The 19,991-nt window shown below is 42.7% G+C and overlaps 1 protein-coding gene across 1 annotated transcript; it reads left to right on the plus strand.

Moving 5' to 3' along the window:
* Positions 1-1,947: 1,947 nt before the first annotated feature.
* BHMT (betaine--homocysteine S-methyltransferase) lies at positions 1,948-17,508 on the plus strand. Its single transcript, XM_017527717.2, has 8 exons — positions 1,948-2,081; positions 6,139-6,271; positions 7,362-7,480; positions 8,773-8,964; positions 9,645-9,792; positions 11,344-11,526; positions 13,047-13,275; positions 16,187-17,508. The coding sequence occupies exons 1-8, from the start codon at positions 2,049-2,051 to the stop codon at positions 16,368-16,370; spliced, it is 1,221 nt and encodes a 406-aa protein (XP_017383206.1). The 5' UTR covers positions 1,948-2,048; the 3' UTR covers positions 16,371-17,508.
* Positions 17,509-19,991: the final 2,483 nt, after the last annotated feature.

Genomic DNA, 19,991 nt, shown 5'->3' on the forward strand with positions numbered 1-19,991 from the left:
GACAACAAATTGAGAGGCCCAGGATATACAAAAATATTTTGACAGCTGCCTATGAACATTTCGGAAAACATGGGAGTGGATACGTTTTTTTAAAAATGAGAATTCCATACCTTTGAGTACAAATCCTTTTATATATATCTATACACCTAGGTATGCATAAAATTCCTCTGGAGGGGTGGTCACCGGCAACAGCGGTTACCTCCAGGGAGGACACTTGAACTGGCAGCAGGAGCCAAGGAAAGACTTTTCAAATTGTTTTGCCGTGTTTTATCTTAGAGAAATAAAGAAAAAACAAGGAAATATTTTCCCATGTGTCTATATTACCTATTAAAAATTCATAATTTATTTATAAATTTAATGCTACTAGGTTAAAATTTATCCCAAGTTTTGCTAAATTTTCAGGAAACAAATTGGGAACGTTGGCTTTCAGCCTTTACCGACTGTGAGAGTGCCGATACCGCCCCCTAGTGCCTGGTACCCACTACTGCGGCTGCTCCCTGCAGCCACCGCGGGGCTCTCTCTACATGTGTTCATCTCACCAGTGCGCACCAGGTGAATACCTTAACTAGTTAACGCATTAACTAACTAAACTGTTACCTATTCAGATACTCCAATGCCTTCATGAGTTTTTAAAAAATCTAGGTACTGTGAAGAACGACATTACCTTATGCCTCATTCTTGCTGACCCCAGATCACAGTGGGGGTGGAAAAGCCCATGAAATAACAGATCATTAGAATTACAGTATATCCTTCCACCTCTTCATTTCTTTTTTCCATTTTAAACCTGACATACTTAGGAGCAAAATGACCTGCTTACTTTCTCAGTTGTATCTCAAACACACGTACCTTTAGCAGTTAAATTTGTATTAATTCATCATGTGCTGCAGTAACTTTCTTCTCTGAATGTGTTGATATGGAGGCTGTCTGCATACAGAATTTTTTTACGTGGTTTTATCTGGGTAAATTTTTCTGAACTGTGTTTCAGGTATTTCGTTGTTCTGTAGTCTATTTACTGTCATGCTGTACTTTTTTTTTTTTTTTTTTTTGTGACGGAGTTTCACTTTTTTTGCCCAGGCTGGAGTACAATGGTGAGATCTCAGCTCACTGCAACCTCCGCCTCCCGAGTTGAAGCGATTCTCCTGCCTCAGCCTCCCAAGTGGCTGGGATTACAGGTGCCCGCCACCAGTCCCAGCTAATTTTTGTATTTTTAGTAGAGACGAGGTTTTACCATGTTAGCCAGGCTGGTCTCCTGACCTCAAGTGATCCACTCACCTCAGCCTCCCAAAGTTCTGGGATTACAGATGTGAGCAACCATGCCCAGACATGCTGTACATTTTTTTAAGTAATGTTTTTATTATCTTAAAAAATCAATGTGCTCTCATTATAAATATATTTTGGAAAATACAGTGAAACATGAAGAATAAAATAAAACAAGCCTTAATTCCGTCATCAATAGAACATACCCACTCAGGGTTGGTATTGGACTCCTCTATTAACGCCACTTTTGTGTCCCGTTATACTGGATGTATATCACACAGGAGATCACGCTCCAGGCTGAGGATCTTCCAGGACTTCACCCCCTAAATCTTGATGCCTTGGCCTTTGACAAATATTTGAGCATCGAATGGGCTTCTCAGGGGCCTCTCTGGCAGCCTAAGCGGGCCATGGTGGATGATCCCAGGCGAGTGAGAGGACGATCAGGGTCGGGGGCCTGCGAGGGGCAAAACCGACGCTAGGCAGGTCTGAAGTCTGAGCGAGTGGCAACCTCGTTTTTTCTTATTTTACTTTTCGGTGGTTCCACGAACAATCTGGATCACCTCCTCGGCACGCCGGGTTCCCAATCCAGGGCAGGCCTGATGAAAGGCTGGTGGGCGTGTTCCCGCCCGAGGCCCGCGTTGGCCGGCACGGAGACTGGGAGGCCCTCCCTGCGCCCGGCTGCGGGTATAAAGAGGCAGGCTGCGGACTCCCAGCAGCTCCCGGCTGCGCAGCGGGAAGGCTCGCCTCGTCCGTCTGCAACCGTGTCGACCACCTATCTGGACACCACAAAGATGCCACCCGTTGGGGGCAAAAAGGCCAAGAAGGTGAGTCTCCAGGAGACCCGAGGGTGCTCTCCTTCCCCTCCTACCTGCTCTGTACCCCAGCCTCTGGGAGCGCAGAGGGGCCCTCGGACACGGCCTGGCACCCAGCATCCTCCTACCTGAGCCTCAGACCAGAATGTGCTCCCAGAACTTCTCCAGCAGGACCCCAAAGCGCCTCTGAGCCTCCCCACCCCTGCCCCACGTTCAGAGCACGCCCCCAGAGCGCCTGTCTCTCCTCTCCATCCCCAGCCCCGTTTGGATGCGCCCCGGATCTTTGTGATCCTTGCCTCTCAGACCCAAAGGCACCCTCTGAGCCGTCCCCGACGGCTGGGTGTCCCCACAGCTCCGAGCCTCCCCACACCTTCTGAATCTGGCACCCCAAGATCAGAAAACTCCCCAGAGATACTGCTCCTAGCCCCGCAGGGACGATATCCAGTCCCCACCAGGCGCCGCAGTGCGCTTCGCGTGCTCCACATCCGTGTCGGCGGCCGCCACGAGCGCACGGTGCACCTGCGCGCCCAGAGCAGGGAGGAGAAGGCAGCGCCACTCTGACATTTCCAGCCTGGACCGGCACTGCGGGTGTCCAGGCCGCCTCCCCGCCAGGTTCTGGTTGCACCCAAGGCCCAGGCGCTGTTTGGGCAGTTGCAGATTTTCACAGGCAATTTAATGTCTGTGATAACAGAAAAATGTACAACGGAAGCCTCGAAGACATGGTTTAAGAAAAAATGAGGACTGGGCGCTGTGGCTCACGCCTGTAGTCCCAGCACTTTGGGAGGCAGAGGCGGGCAGATCACTTGAGGTCAGGAGTTCGAGACTAGCCTGGCCAACATGATGAAACCCTGTCTCTACTAAAAATAGAAAAATTAGCCTGGCATGGTGGCACGCGCCTGTAACCCCAGCTACTAGACCAGCTGAGACAGGAGAATTGCTTGAACCCAGGAGGCGGAGGTTGCAGGGAGCCGAGATCGTGCCACTGCACTCCAGCCTGAGTGCAGTGAGAGACTTCGTTTCAAAAAAGAAAAGAAAAGAAAAGAAGAAAAGAAAAGAAAAAATGGGCAGAGTGGCTGTAAGATATTGAGGAAGGGCTGCTAATGAGATTGTAAAACCCAATTCCAGCTCCAGATTAACAAGTCCATCTCTTGGCTTTCCCAGTGGCCTGTCAGGAGGAGCATTTTCAGTGCAGATGATAGGCCTTCTTCTAATTTGGGGAAGGGATGGATAGATGGACTGACTGCCGCGGAGTGAGACCGGAGGGTCGGAAGAGAGAGGAGAATGGAGGGAGGAGGGAATAAACTTGACCTTTTGGTATCAAAATGCCCAGTCCCAGGCCTGGTGTGACAGAGGCCCCTGGGAAATGGTAGGGAGGCAGATGGGGCCAGGCCAACCGTATCCTCTGGGCTGTAAGGACAGTGAGAAAGGTCCAACTCTTATCCCAGTGCCTGCCCCGCTGGAGAACCAGCCAAGGTGTGCCCAGTTTCTAAAGGGATGGCCTCCCAAATCAAAAAGAACTCTACACAAGGAAGAAGGTCAGTTCAGTTACATATTCTAAATACAGCATCATCGATGCATGTTGATGGCATGAGTGGGTGTTGATGTGGCAAAGGACTGTAGGCTCTCACCAGTCCAAGGAGGGTGAGAATTTCCCCGTTTCCTAAATGTACTAAATGAATATCTGTGCTGCCTTGGAAGGATGATTCCTATAGCTATAGATAGATATTTTTGTTTGTCTCCATTCTCATAGTCATGTATTCTAACTTACTCCCCAAACTCAAATGCAGAAAATCTAACATTTTAAAGAATTATCTTTATAGAATTATCTAAGCAACACATGGACATAAGATGGAAAAAACAGTTTCCTCAGTAATTTGTTTGCGTGCATATGTCAGTGTTAAAACAATATGTAGACAATAACATGTCCTCACATTTTAGTTTAAAATTTAAATACATGTTACAAAGCTAGCACATGTTCAACTAGGGAAAGCACAAAGAACAGTGCCTGTTAAATTCTGGTGTATATTCTGCTAGTTTGTTGTTGAGGCAAATATGTATTTTTTAAACAAAAATGGGCTGATATTATATATACTGTTTTGTAATCCTTTTTCACAAAACAGTATTTTTTTTCACAGCACATTCCACTTTTTAAAAAATCTGTTTAGCTTGGGAACGGAAAATCCTGAAGTCTAGATAATTTTAAAATGCAATCGAATGTAAGAGATAGTATTTCCAGAGGTAATCACTCAGCAAGTGCATGAACAGCATAGTAATCGAATCACCACTGCCCACCCTGCCGACCAACATCAGATCCTTACACTGTACATTAAAATGTGGTGATACTGAAGTCTGAAAACACATACACGCTCGGTGAGAGCTGCTAACTGCCCAAATGTCATGAATTATTTTACCCAAATGAAAGTTAGTAGCAAGTCATATCTCATTGAAGTGACCCTTGTTTATGTTTTTTATATAACTGTACTGGCAGTAATATATGTTAATTAGGTCATAATCAAGTTGTAGTTTTCAGATGTGACATTTAGACACATTGGGATCATGATGAATATTTGGATTTCAAAATGACATGTGAGCCATTTATATTTTTGTAGTGCTTTGTTATCTTATGGACTTCCATAAGATAACATGGCTTCAACATTATGCCTTGAAAATGTTTTGATCTGAAAGGTGTATTAGGGAACATACAGCATAATCTACCACTTTGCTGCTCTCAGGTGAAATGTCCATTGTTTCCTGTCTCTGCGCACCAGCTGTCCAAATGGCATGGGAAGGAGCAGTGGAGGGGAAGAGGATGAAAATGAGGGAGGCTCTAAGAAGGTGGCAAGGAATTGGGATGCAAATCCTGTGACTGTCTCGCACAGATTTCTGGAATGCTTGTTATGTCAGCTTCTGTTTTATCCACTGTTATTGGTACTAAATGGAACACATTGGATAAATACTGGATAAAAACTGTGTAAAGTTATTCCTTTATACAGTTTTTCTTCAGGGCTGTCCCACCACCCCCAATCCCATTTAAAATCAAATCTAGATATTATTTAAGCATGAAAGAGTCAGGAAGCCCTACGCTCCCCATCTGGAAGATCATATGTAAATTACTCAGGGACTCTAGGTCTTAATTCCTCATTTGTGAAATCAGAGAGAGATCTCAATTGAATTGAATATCTTTTATTTTTAAAGTCTAGGATTATTTGAAATTACAAAAAACTATTAAACTAGAGAATTGTTTTGAAATTCAGAAAGCCCTTTCAAAATACTTAATTCCAAATGTTATCTGTAGAACAACACCAAGGTGATTACTGCACAGTATTGTAAATAGAGTAAGTCTGGAGATTGGGCTGGAACTCATTTAACAAATACTTTCTTTAGATGTCTCTTCCTTGTTCTCGTCATAGAGTACAGAATGTGCACACTCGTAACCTGGACTGGAGAGCATAGCTACTGTTGTGGTGAATTTTAACACCAAAGACAGAAGTCTTTGAGTGATTGGCCACCTTTTCAGTCTTAAAATAAAATGGATTAATAACATTCCTGGGCACTGTGGCACGAGCCTGTAGTTTCAGCTCTTGGGGAGGGTGAGACTGGAGGATATTCTGAGCCCAGGAGTTCAAGTTTATCTGGGCACATAGTGAGACACTGTCTTTAAGAAAAAAATAGCATTCTATGCCACTTTAATGTCTTTAACAATTGTAACCCTCTCCTTAGTTTGTTGATAGAGAATCTGTGCTTAAGTGCAGATTTGAGGCTTTACAACAAAATCTTTTCATTTAATCCCTCAGCAGATAGTTCTTCAAATACACCTCCCATAGTATTCTTCAAATAGTCTTTAACTTGTTCTGAAATACCCCCAGCATATACAAAGGAATACATAATGTTTATTATATGAGCATTCTTGTTGTTTGTCTTATAGATAACCATAAATGTATGTATAAAATATACACTTTTCTCTGAAAATTCTAAAATAATCACACCTCTCTAAGAATATGTTAGCAAAAATAGAAAATTCTCCTAAAAACTCAAGTAACTTCTTTTCCTCCCTTATCTGTAATTTTAGGGCATCCTAGAACGTTTAAATGCTGGAGAGATTGTGATTGGAGATGGAGGGTTTGTCTTTGCACTGGAGAAAAGGGGCTACGTAAAGGCAGGACCCTGGACTCCGGAAGCTGCTGTGGAGCACCCAGAAGCAGGTTGGTGCAGAACTCTGCTGTAAGTTCTCATAAAGGAGCTGGCTGTGGTGGTTCATGCCTTTAATTCCAGCAGCTCAGGAGGCTAAGGCAGGAGGACTACTTGAGCCCAGGAGTTCAAGACCAGCCTGGGTACATAGGGAGACCCAGTCTCTCAAAAGTTTTTTAAAAAATTAGCTGGCATGGTGGTGCACACCTGTAGTCCCAGCTACTCAGGAGGCTGAGGCAAAAGAATTGCTTGAACTCAGGAGGAGGAGGTTGAAGTGAGCCAAGGTCATGCCACTCCACTCCAGCCTGGGCAACAGAGTGAGATTCGATCTCAAAAACAAACAAACAAAAACTTTGCCATTTGGCATTCATCCATGGATCTCTGCTTGGAAATCTTGCTCCAACTCATTTCACCCTGCTACCAGAATTATCTTTCGAAAACAAGGTACTAATCACATCATCCAGTTGCTTAAAAACTAAATATTTCCCTGATTCATCAACTCCAGCCATTCAGAGTACTTGTCATTCTCCCAAATGCTACACCTGTTCCTGCCTATTATATTTGCTCAGGCTGTTCTCTCTATAGGGAATTCCCTTCCCCACCTTCTCTGCCTGGCAATAGCATTTAATTCTCCCAAATGCAGCTCAAATGATTCCTCATCTTTGGGACCTCCTTCGCCCCCTTGTCCCATGTCCCAGTTAGAAAAGATCTCTTCTTCCTGCATAGCCCAACCATGCAGTGCTGTAGTCAGTTATTTCTGGACAGACTGTGAAGTTCTCCAAAGACACGACAATGGATTGTTCATCCTTATGTCCGCGGGTGCCATCCACAAATACAGTCAATGAATGATAAACAAAATAAACAATGAACAAGATGAGCAAATACAGGAATGTGAGCACCCTCTAGCCACCCATTCATCTAGCCTAGCAGGTTTGCAAGAGTTGCCAAGAGACTTCAGATCTCATCTATCCCTAAGATGTGCAAATGTCAAGCAACCAGAAATTTAAGCAGCTATTTTCCTGCTTGTTTATCTGAGAGCCATTTGAAAACATTGTGGGTTAATAAACAGATAGAAATTATACCTTTCCCTGTTCACTCTCCCAGTTCGCCAGCTTCATCGAGAGTTCCTCAGAGCTGGCTCAAACGTCATGCAGACCTTCACCTTCTATGCAAGTGAAGACAAGCTGGAGAACAGGGGAAACTATGTCTTAGAGAAGATATCTGTGAGTAAAACCAGCCATGGGACTTTTAGAAGGATATTGTTGACCTATTGCATCAACAGAGCTACCATAGAGAAAAGGGTTCAGCCTTTTCCGAGTTTCATTTTATTTCTGATAATTAAAAAATGAGAGGTTGAATAACAGCCTTAGGTTTTGTTTAGCTGGAATGCCCAAAATGAAGAAAAGGGCATTTAGTGAAGCAGATGAAAGAAGAGGTGTTTAATGATGAATGATTCTCCCAGTCTCTTGACTAAGTTGCTGAGTAAATTGGGTGTCCTTACAAATTCTTTTGTCCTTAATGCTTTTAAATATAGTATGGCATAGAGGAAAGATCTAGGCGTAAGGAATTAGTCTTACCTGGAATAGTGCCTGACCCAGCCACATCTGCTTTGTGATGTTGGACCAAACCCCTTTACCTCATCAAGGCTGAAGTTTCCAAAATTCCATGAGTGTACAGGGCTGGGTTTGGGGACTTTTCATTTGTTGAGCATAACAAACAACTTTTCTAAATAACTAGAAAAGTTGGTGGCCGGTGAGGTGGCTCACGCCTGTAATTCCAGCACTTTGGGAGCCCAAGGTGGTTAAATCATGAAGTCAGGAGTTCGAGACCAGCCTGGCCAACATGGTGAAACTCCGTCTCTACTAAAAATACAAAAATTAGCTGGGCGTGGTGGCATGCACCTGTAGTGCCAGCTACTCGGGAGGCTGAGGCAGAAGAATCCCTTGAACCCAGGAGGTGGAGGTTGCAGTGAGCCGAGATTGCACCACTGCACTCCAGCCTGGGTGACAGAACGAGACTCTGTCTCACAAAAAAAATAAAAAGAAAAAAAGAAAAGGCCTTATTAGTTGTGCATTTATCTGTTAATTGAGAATATACATACTGACAAAAATGTTCTGAATTCTATAGTTATTTAAATTTAATTTTAATCTTATTAAGCATAAAAGCAAATCATCATCACCACCACTACGATTTGCTAGGGACTCTCCTAAGTGCAGCTTAGGCACTGGAAGATAGCAGACAACATCCTTTAATGTAAAAACTTCTACCATCTCACACATTTTTGGTATAATGTAATGTCCTCTATAACATATGTTTATTGTTACTATCACTATTATTAGTGTTATTGTTATTGCAAACTGCTCAACTGGGTAAAGCTTTGAACTATTCCATAACAGTGATTTTTCTGGAATAAGATACTATTGTAAATATATAACTAAGTTGTGAATGTTTGAATAAAAATTTTATTTCAATTTTACATGAAAATTTAGTTGTCTCATACACTCACCCATTTTAGGGGCAGAAAGTCAATGAAGCTGCTTGTGACATTGCCCGACAAGTGGCTGATGAAGGAGACGCTTTGGTAGCGGGAGGTGTGAGTCAGACACCTTCATACCTTAGCTGCAAGAGTGAAACTGAAGTTAAAAAAGTATTTCTGCAACAGCTAGAGGTCTTTATGAAGAAGAACGTGGACTTCTTGATTGCAGAGGTAAAGAAAGATGTGGTCAAAGATAAGACAAATGCACCTAGTACATTTTCTCTACCTTTTGCTTTCAAGAGTGTTGCATGGGGTTAGATGACAACTGTAATGAGGAATAGTAATATTTAGCTTTTAAAATCATTTTCCAATTTAGGGCTTCTGCTAAATTTGATTCAGTTCATCTAACACGGTGTTTTTCAAACTTTTTTATTGTAATTTACAGTAAGAAATCACCATTCTATTTTATTTAAAAATGCTAATGGGTCACAATTCAGAGTTTGAAAATAGTAATAATGAAATTGTTAAGCAATGGAATAGGTTTTCAAGGCCAGGGGCAGTGGTTCACACCTGTAATCCCAGCACTTTGGGAGGCCGAGGAGGGCGAATCACAAGGTCAGGAGTTTGAGACCAGCCTGACAAACATGGTGAAACCCCATCTCTACTAAAAATACAAAAATTAGCTGGGCATGGTGGCATGTGCCTGTAATCCCAGCTACTCGGGAGGCTGAGGCAGGAGAATCGCTTGAACCCAGGAGGCGGAGGTTGCAGTGAGCTGAGATCGTGCCATTGCACTCCAGCCTGGGTGACAGAGCGAGACTCCATCTCCAACAACAACAACAACAGGAATAGGTTTTCAAATTGCTTGGGGAGAAACGAGATGAAAAGTACTCTAACCTTAACTCTTTCAGTATTTTGAACATGTTGAAGAAGCTGTGTGGGCAGTTGAAACCTTGATAGCATCTGGCAAACCTGTTGCAGCAACCATGTGCATTGGCCCAGAAGGAGACTTGCATGGCGTACCCCCTGGCGAGTGTGCAGTGCGCTTGGTGAAAGCAGGTGATGATAGATTTCCATCAGTTTGTGATTAGCATGTCTTAAAATAACACATTAGTGCACATCTGTCTAGGAATCGGTGTATACTACGTTTGTTAACATAAAAACCATTAATTTACTTTTGTAAGAATATTGATATTGAATCCCAGAGGAAAAGAAGTTTTAAAAATACACACACACACACTCATACACACAGGCACACACACACACCAGGCTTTTGAAAGGAGGAACCAGACCTAGCTGGAAGTTTAACATCTACAAGCGAGGTCTTTAAACATTAATAACTTTTCAGTTAGTTACCCTGTTTGCCCAAGTTTTTCATTCTCATAAATTACGAGTATGTTTTTTGCTTTTTGTAATTGGTGGAGTAAATCAGAAGATCCTTTGATATAAAACATTGACCACCCAATATATATGTTTTGTATAATTGTAAACCCATTCCAAATATTGGGTTTCATTTTGTTTAGGAGAAACCCACAGACTGTTTTCAAAATCGTGTCTGGCGATTGCCGTGATAAAGCATCTTTGGTCCAAATATAGTTAAGAACATAATGACTATAAAGAAAGTTTTTGAAAAAAATGAAACGTACTTGTTCTCAATCAAACTGCACAGCACCAAATTTTACAAGAATACTTTAGGAAGACAATCTCATATAGTTGTGAGTCTGGGGAGGCTGAAATGTTAATGAAAAGCTTGTTGAAATGATGGATAGGCTATTAACCACATTGAGTAGCTGAAGTTAAAGGATTTTTGAAAATTTTTTTCCCCGAACTATTAATCCTAGACACAAAATTCCTTCTAGGAAACACATGTCTGAAAAACTTTTTAAACTTTTTTCTAAATTATATTCTGCTGCTGTGCCCAAGAAGTCTAATGAAATTATTAAGCTGGCCTGGTGAAAAGGGACATTTATTTACACCTCAAGTAAGCAACATGGTAAACACAGGTATAATCTAGCAGTTGAAAAATTATTGTGCTTGCAGCATAATATCAAACATTGAAAGTTTGACTACTAAAATTTGAAGTTAAAAAAATCTCTAATAATTCTTTTTGAAAAAAGATGGACAGCCAAATGTGCATAAATCACACTTTAATTATACCAGACTCTTCAAAGCACTTTTCACAGAAAGCACTTCCTGCCTGCTAGTAAATATTCTCACTCAAAGGTATGAAAGGTTTGTGGGGAATGAAGACCCAATGCTATGCTTCTAGTTCATCATTCCAATTAAAAGCTTCCTGCTGGGTGTGGTGGCTCTCGCCTGTAATCCTAGCAGTCTAGGAGGCTGTTGGATCACTTGAGCTCAGGAGTTTGAGGCCAGACTGAGCAACATGGCAGAACCCCACATCTATTTTTAAAATACAAAAATTAGCTAGACGTGGTGGCACACACCTGTAGTCACAGCAACTTGGGAGGCTAAGGTGGGAGGATTGCTTGATCACTTGAGGTGGAGGGTGCAGTGAGCTGAGATCACATCACTGCACTCCAGCCTAGGTGACAGAATGAGACTCCACCTGGTACATCCCTAAGGCTAATATGTTCTTCCCATTCACAGGAGCATCCATCGTTGGTGTGAACTGCCACTTTGACCCCACAATTAGTTTACAAACAGTGAAACTCATGAAGGAGGGCTTGGAGGCTGCCCGACTGAAAGCTCACCTGATGAGCCAGCCCTTGGCTTACCATACTCCCGACTGCAACAAGCAGGGATTCATCGATCTCCCAGAATTCCCATTTGGTAAGACCAACATTTGATAAATCATCTCAATATCTTCACTTGATATTCATATAAATTCAAGTAAATCTATACCCAGAGATCTTTTGTCATAGTGAAAAGATGGCTTGATGTCCCCTCATATCTTGTCCCTGGATTCTCTCCCTGCACCCAAAAGCCTTTGGTATTAGAGAAAAATGGAAGGAAAAGATAGGCCCGGCTAGTACAAAGGCCTTTGAACTTAAATATAAAATCTGAGGTGATTCAGCATCTAAGTAAACAACCAATGAGCATACTTTGGGGTTGGTGAGCACGCCCTCCCGTGGGGGAATCAACAGATATTAGTTCTAGTTCTGGCTCTGTTGCTAAGTCCTGTCACCTTAGGAAAATGTTTGAATTCCTCTAGCCCTCAAATGCCTTATCGGAAAAACAAGGTTAGACCGGTTATCTCTAAGGTCCTTTTCTCCAATTTTGAATATGGCTCAGCTACTCCAGAGTTTTGGGAATGCAGGCAAGATACCATCATCAGGTGACTGTATAACAAGTTTTCATGAAGAGACCAAGCAGATGAAGTGAGGGGATACTTGCAGTCCAGGCAGAGGGAAGAAGTTTCCCAGCATGTTTGGGAAGAGGGGGTGGGTTGACCTCAAAAATTAAGCCAGAGTGATCAGCAGAGGCAGAGCATGCCCAGCCTCCATTTCCTTCTAAGGCCTTTACATCTTATCCTATATTCTGTAGGGACCCTTAAACAAGTAAGATACGATAAAATACAATCACTCTGGAGGAACCACAAAGGAAGAACAGCAAGGCATTTGTGTTACTTACTGCTGTGTAACACATTAAATTAATGCAAAACGTAGTGGCTTAAAAAACCCCTTCTTATCTCACAGTTTCTCCAGGTCAAGAATTCAGGGATAGCATAACTAGGTGGTTTTGGTTCAGGGTCTCCTAAGAGGTTGCAGTCCAGATATTGGCCAGGGCTGTTGTCATCTGAAGGCCTGATGGGAGCTGGAGGATCTACTTCCAAGCTCGCTTAGTTGGCTTTTGGGAGTCAATGTCAGTTTCTTGCTGTCTGTTGACTGGAGGCCTCAGTTCCTTAGCTCATAGGCCTTTCCACTGTGATGCTTGAAAACGTGCTTGAAATGTGATATTTGCAACATGGCAGCTGGCTTTCCCCAGGGTGAGTGCCCCAAGAAAGAACAAGGCAGAAACATGTTTTGTATAGCCTAGCCTCTGAGGTCACATGTCAGTCCTTCTGCCATATTCTATGGATCTCACAGACCAGCCCTGTTATAATGCAAGAGGGGACTGCACGAGGATAAGAACATCAAAGGGCAGGGGTCATCTGGAACCCTCCTGAAGGCTGGAAACCATAGCATGTAAAAGTGAACATATAAACACAAAGTAGCAAAGTTTTTCTTAAATGTAAGAATTGAATATTGGAAATAATTCATTTATTGAAAATTATATACTTGTAGCTACTTACCTTGAATTTTGATGAAAAGATTATATAATGCTTAATGGCATAATGCCACTTATTACAGGACTGGAACCCAGAGTTGCCACCAGATGGGATATTCAAAAATATGCCAGAGAGGCCTACAACCTGGGGGTCAGGTACATTGGCGGCTGCTGCGGATTTGAGCCCTACCACATCAGGGCAATTGCAGAAGAGCTGGCCCCAGAAAGGGGCTTTTTGCCACTGGCTTCAGAAAAACATGGCAGCTGGGGAAGTGGTTTAGACATGCATACCAAACCCTGGGTTAGAGCAAGGTAAGTATCTTTTTTCTAACCCAAACTAATTTAGATTATGAATATGGTCAAGTGAGGTCATTTAGAAGAGAGCATCGAATTTGTGTGTTGATGAAGAATCAGCCATCCCCAAATTCTCTCCCAGAGATGTTTATAAAGCATCCTTATTAGGTGATTTCTGGAGATCGCTTTAAGAATATAGAATGTATTTGTCCTGATTTTGGATTTTGAGAAGAAAAAGAACAAAAAAAAAGTTTTTAAAAAGAATATAGGCTGAGTGCGGTGGCTCACAGCTATAATCCCAGCACTTTGGGAGGCCAAGGTAGGCAGATCACTTGATCTCAGGAGTTCGAGACCAGCCTGGGCAACATGGCAAAACTCCATCTCTACTAAAAATACAAAAAAATTTAGCCGGGCGTGGTGGTACACGCCTGTAATCCCAGCTACTTGGGAGGCTGAGACATAAGAATCGCTTGAACCTGGGAGGCAGAGGTTGCAGTGAGCCAAGATGTTACTGCACTCCAGTCTGGGCAACAGAGTGAGATTCTGTCTCAAAAAAAAAAAAAAAAAAAGGAAAGAAATGTAAGTGGCAATGAAATGTGATTTTGTGCTCTAGTAAAGCACCATTAATGTGGTACACAACAATCTTAAATTACATTGATTTTTAAGAGTTAAGGATAACTTAAGTATAGCTAATACTAATTGTTCTGTATCAAGCATGATTTTCAGAGTTGGGAATACAGTGGTGAATAAGACAAGCAAGGTCTTTGCCCTCCGAGTTTACATTCCAATGGGGAAGATTAATAATACACTAGTAAAAAAAAATTTATATCAGGCACTAAGCAGGACAGTAGGAATATGGAAATGAAAGCCATGGTCCCTGGCTTAGAGTCTCACAGTCTATTGGGTAAACGAATATAAAAGCCAATGTATTATACTGTGGTAGCTGCCTTAGTAGACGTACGGATAGAAAAGTAACAAGAGAAGACAATGACTATCTCTGCCTAACAGAAAGATATTCTAGAAGAAGGTTTTCGGGCTGGATTTTGAAGGCTAAGTAGGCTTCTACCAGACAGAGATCTAGGAAGCAGGTGGAGGACGGGTAGTCCAAGCAGAAGGAGCAGTTCCATTCTGTTCAGCAGCCACTGATGGAGCACAACTATCTGTCAGATGCTGTTGTGGATGCTGAGGTGGGAAGCTAACAAGGAGCTAGCAATCTAGCAGGCAGAATGATAAACAGGTAGTGTCCGATGAGTATAGTAAGTCCAAGGATGAAGATGTGCATAGGTGTGCAGGGTCTGAGCTAATGTCCCATGGGGCAAAGGACAGAGGGAGGGTGAATGAAAGATTTCTAAGAAAGCTGATGCCTGAATTTTGAGAGAAAGGAATTACACTGTCAGAGGAATAGCCTGCAGGAAAGCACTGAGAAGTGGAAAGAGAATGACACATTGGGAAAGTAGAAGTTTGAGAATAGCAGAGACAGAATTTGGTGGAAGACACCTCCCAGGAGAAGGAGGCAGCCTCTTTATTCATGCTCCTGAGTTATGTAGGACCCCATCCCAAAGGCAAAGTGGATCCTGGGGTGGGGGTTGGGAGGTATCTCAGGTAGCCTGGGGCAAGTTTAGATTAGCAAGTTAGCAAGTTGTAATTGCCTTGTGAGGAAAGCCTTGCTAGGAGGGACAGCAGACAGGCTGAGGCTCAAGATAAAAGGGAACAAAGGAAATAGAAGGGCAGAAGTGGAGCCTGCAGAGTGAGAGGCGCAGAAGTTACCCAGGGTTTGGAGAAGAACAACCAAGCTGGACTCTTCGGGCTCATGAGGCTGTGAGGCGGGAGAGGTAGTATAAGTGGGACAGACTTATCTCCTATCCCAGATTATCCCTGTGCACATATCAAAATAAGAAATTCAAGCTGGGCATGGTGGCTCATGCCTGTAATCCCAGCATTTTGGGAAGCTGAGGTGGGCTAACCACTTGAGCTCAGGAGTTTGAGACCAGCCTGGAAAACATGGTGAAACCCCGTCACTACAAAAAATACAAAAATTATCTGGGTATGGTGGCCCAGGCCTGTAATCCCAGCTACTCAAGAGGCTGAGGCAGGAGAATCGTTTGAACCTGGGAGGCGCAGGCCAAGATCGCGCTGTTGCACACCAGCTAGGGTGATAGAGTGAGACCCTGTCTAAAAAAAGAAATTCAAAGTAATTTTAGATTTACAGATCGAGGGGAGGGGGCAGATTTTTTAGTCCAGATTAATGTATGTTTTAATGGATGCACTCTAAGAATCTAATGATGGCTCTCTCAATGTGCGTTCATAACAGAACAAAAAAATCATATCAGTTTTTGCATCAAAGGGCACCTTCTAGGACAAAAACTGTTGTTAATGAGGCAGATGCCTCTGGAGGAATCACTGTAAAAAGCCATCCAGCAGAACGGATTGTAGAGGACCCGCTTCCCAGTCCCTCAGCTGCTGCTGATGTTTCTTCTCATCTACAAAAGTAAAGTACAGTGTACAGTAACCTTTAATCAAAACACAGCATTGCGGGTGTAGACAAAGCCTGCCGCTGTTGGCCGTTCAGCAGCTGATACGGGTATTCTAGTGATGCCACCGTGCTGCTTCATTACCCTGAGCACATGGTTGTTTCACTGTGTTAATGGTATGTGATACTTTTCCTGTTAAGTACTAATGTGTGGATAAGTGTAAGCAAATGATGGCTTATCAGTAGCACATAAATTCGAAGTCAGGAATGATGGTGAAGCCAAACAACCAGATTGTCCACACAGGTGGCTGAGCGTGACACCTTTGCTTTTTAATGTCTGATAGGCGACTTTGTGTGCTGTACAACATTATTTAAAATATCATATATTTTTTAATGGTTCCATGACATAAAGACCAACGCTAGGGGAGGAGTCTGATGTTGTGTGTTCTGTTCACACAGGGCCAGGAAGGAATACTGGGAGAATCTTCGCATAGCCTCAGGCCGGCCATACAACCCTTCAATGTCAAAGCCAGATGGCTGGGGAGTGACCAAAGGAACAGCCGAGCTGATGCAGCAGAAAGAAGCCACGACTGAGCAGCAGCTGAAAGAGCTTTTTGAAAAACAAAAATTCAAATCGCAGTAGCCTCAATGGAAGCTATTTTTGGTGAATTTCTAGGTGTTTGGGCCACAGGTCCCACAAATACAGAAAAGAGAGTTAAAAAGCAGTGCTTTCATGAATGCCATCCTCCACATATTATTGGTATTACCTGAACAAAACAGAATTACAAATAGCACTTGACAATTTTAAAGTATGTTTTAGAAAAAAGTACAAAGTCAATCTTGAACAGGTTCACAAGCACCCACCCTATGTAAGGTGTTGTGGAAATCTCTGCAGCACAGGAAAAGTAATTCAGATGTTAATCCCACTTGAAGAAGTTGGTAGGCTAGCAAAGAGGATGAGACATGCACCGTCATAAATGACTCAGCAACCAGCCAGGGACAGATAAAGTGCTATGGAAAGGGGCTTTCAAGCTCTTTTGAAAATGACCCTTAGTAAGCAACACAATTTATATAATGACCCAGCAGAACACATCACATCTTCCTGTCGAAATTAAATGTGTGATCCATTCTAGCATTTTCTGTTTCATTCTGTTCCATTTACAAAACATGCTAGTTGAGACCTTTCAAATGGATTTTTATGACCACTCCTGGGTTTCGATCCACAGTTTGAAAAACATTGCTACAGGACACTTCAGATACGGAGACCATCCTGTTTAAGTGTTCTCGTAAGTAGGTCAGTCATATGAGACCCCATCAATAAGTATCCAATACCCAGAGTCCTGCTGCCAGAGTTCCCAAGTTCTTCTGTTTCCTCACCCTCTTTTCTACAAGTAAAAGACATAAACCACTAGGGAGGAGGGAGGAGAGATGGATATTTCTGTCCTCTCCATCCTGGTCAATACTGGATCCACCTAGTGCCTCTAGGCCATCAGGCTGAGCAGAGTGAGCTTGTGTTAGTTGATAGCTTTTAAAAAATATAATAAAAAAAAAAGTAGAGATTCTCCAAACTCTAGCCTGATTTCCTAGATTGAGAACTATGATATTTTTCTCTGATAATTGAATATCTACTCTCTAAAGACACAAGACTATTAGAAGAAACATGGCTACCCTCAGTGTGTATTAGAAAAGAGGTCATGCTGCTTTCTAAACATTCTTGAATTGTTGGAGCTGTTCTAAAATTGTAATTCTTTTCAGCTATTAAAAAGAAGAGCAGTGAGACTTTATTGTTTGTATTTTATTCCTATCCTGGTTCTACAATTTGCTAAGTCTTATATGAAATCTCTATACCTCAATTTCTTCACCTATTTAAAAGAAAAACTGACTTCACAAGTATGCTGGAATTTTAAAGGAGCAGGTGGCAGTATTTAAAAGGAAAAGAGGCCTACTCGGTCTTTCTGGAGAGCCAGTCAGGGAATTCTAGAAAACAAAACTAGGCCAGGAGGGTTGGCTCACGCTTGTAATCTCAGCACTTTGAGAGGCGGGCAGATTTCTTTAGGTTAGGAGTCCAAGACCAGTTTGGCCAACATGGTTAAACCCTGTCTCTACTAAAATTACAAAAATTAGTTGGGTGTGGTGGCTCACACCTGTTGTCCCAGCTACTCGGGAGCATGAAAATCAATTGAATCTGGGAGGCAGAGGTGGAGGCTGCAGTGAGTCGAGATTGCGCCACTGCACTCCAGCCTGGGAGACAGAGTGAGACTCTGTCAAATAAATGAATAAGTGAATAAATGGAAAGGCAAAGAAATTTCCAGAATTTTCTTACTAAGACTTAATAATCCACCCCTAATCTCCCAATGCACAGAAGCACAGCCAAAGCACCACAACTTTCAGAGGCTGCATATGACTGAAATGAAACAAGAGTGAACTCCACTCATTTCTTTTCTTGGCAAAGTTGTTATCTACCATTTCTCTTATATTATCAAACCAAGTTCAGTATTTAAAACTTTCACTCGGCTGGGTGCAGTGGCCCACACCTGTAATCCCAGCACTTTGGGAGGCTGATGTGGGCGGATCACGAGGTCAAGAGACCCAGACCGTCCTGGCCAACATGGTGAAACTCCATCTCTACTAAAAATACGAAAATAGGCTGGGCCTGGTGGCGCGCACCTGTAGTCCCACCTACTTGGGAGACTGAGGCAGGAGAATCGCTTGAACCCGGGAGGCAGAGGTTGCAGTGAGCCAATATTGTGCCATTGCACGCCAGCCTGGAGACAGAGCAAGACTCCATCTCAAAACAAACAAAAAACAAAAAACTTCCACTCACAGATGATACTTTATTGGACTTGCTGTTCTATAACTGGGCAAAATGCATGTCCCTTTAATATTCTTTCCAGAGTTTTATTGCCAACAAAATATTATAACCTTTAATCATTTTTATATCCATTGATTTTTTTCAAATATTTCCCTGAAAAGGAGCAATGTTGAAGACACTGTTGAATTAAATTACATATCAACACTGCCTCCTAGTGGTATAATTCATATTTTGAAATCGTTTTTAAAAATTCAGTCCCTCCTCCAAGCACGTGCATTTCCAGAAACCTTGTTTCATTAATAGAGAACACTCATTTAATACCTAAGAGTTTATTTATGTTAAATAGACGTTTCTGACTGGTAATTATTTTTTATGGACTCCGAGCCAGAGGGACCTTAGAGATCAAAAGTCCAAACTAACCTTTTAAGGATAAGTTTACCAAGGCAGGATGCAAAGTCAGGAAGAACTTCCTGCTAGTCCAAGGCTGCCAAGAAAGATAGCTTTAGCTTAGCCTTTTGATTGAAGGATTCGGGGGACCTGGGGGGCAGTACCAGCACAGATGGTCCACAAAACTAAGGAGTCATCCTCCAGCCAGGAATAAAATAAAGGTCTCTGGCATTACTCGGAGTACACGTAAACTCACTAAATAAAGAGTTTTTAATTTATACCCTGACACTTGACACACTGTAGCAAAGCACCTTTGGACAAGACAGCCAAGCCAACGCAGACCCCTAACGGATACAGGAACTAGACAGGAATGGATCAAAAGCATCACTTTCCAACTTCTCCAGATGGGGGCAGCAGGTTGCCAGCAGGAAGTGGATGAGCAGCCTTATTTAGTTTGAACTTAAATTTCATCAGGCTAAGCTGTAACTAGGAGAAAACAGAAATGTCTGTAGCCCTCTTTTTTGTTTTGGTCAGTTTTTTCCTAAGACGTGGATCTTTGAATCACATCCAGGACAATGCACCCATTAAAAGACTTTAACAACTTTGAGTCAGGAATAAAAAAAGAAGGAAGGATGGAAGGGAAGGAGGGAGGAAGGAAGGAAGAAGGGAGGGAGGGAGGAAGGAAGGAAGGAAGGAAGGAAGGAAGGAAGGAAGGAAGGAAAAAAGGAAGGAAGGAAGGAAAAGAGGAAGAAAGGAAGGAAGGAAGGAAGGGAGGGAAGGAGGAAGAAAGGGAGGAAGGGAGGGAGGAAGAAAGGGAGGAAGGAAGGGAGGGAGGGAGAGCAGGCAGGCAGGCTTTATGCATCTCCAACTAGATCCCCATTTCCCCAGAAACCTTTTTACCAGTTTTGAGTACACTGAAGGGCTTGAGGACATTGCAAACTGTTCTCCCAAATAGTCTCCCTATTAGTCAACAACATCCACTCAGTCAGTCTGGAACCTCCCATGTGTTACCTGCCGGCTCAAGGACCCTGGTTCTTAGACAGCAAAGGAGGAAGAAGTCAATTT

The sequence above is a fragment of the Cebus imitator genome, unplaced genomic scaffold, assembly GCF_001604975.1.
Source record: "Cebus imitator isolate Cc_AM_T3 unplaced genomic scaffold, Cebus_imitator-1.0 Scaffold50, whole genome shotgun sequence".
NCBI classification, from domain to species: domain Eukaryota; kingdom Metazoa; phylum Chordata; class Mammalia; order Primates; family Cebidae; genus Cebus; species Cebus imitator.

Bases quoted from the DNA above. Each gene is read 5' to 3' on its own strand.
- BHMT (XM_017527717.2), top strand. From the start codon at position 2,049: ATGCCACCCGTTGGGGGCAAAAAGGCCAAGAAG. The intron at 2,082-6,138 runs GTGAGTCTCCAG...CTGTAATTTTAG, and splicing joins GGGGCAAAAAGGCCAAGAAG to GGCATCCTAGAACGTTTAAA. The intron at 11,527-13,046 runs GTAAGACCAACA...CACTTATTACAG, and splicing joins TCTCCCAGAATTCCCATTTG to GACTGGAACCCAGAGTTGCC.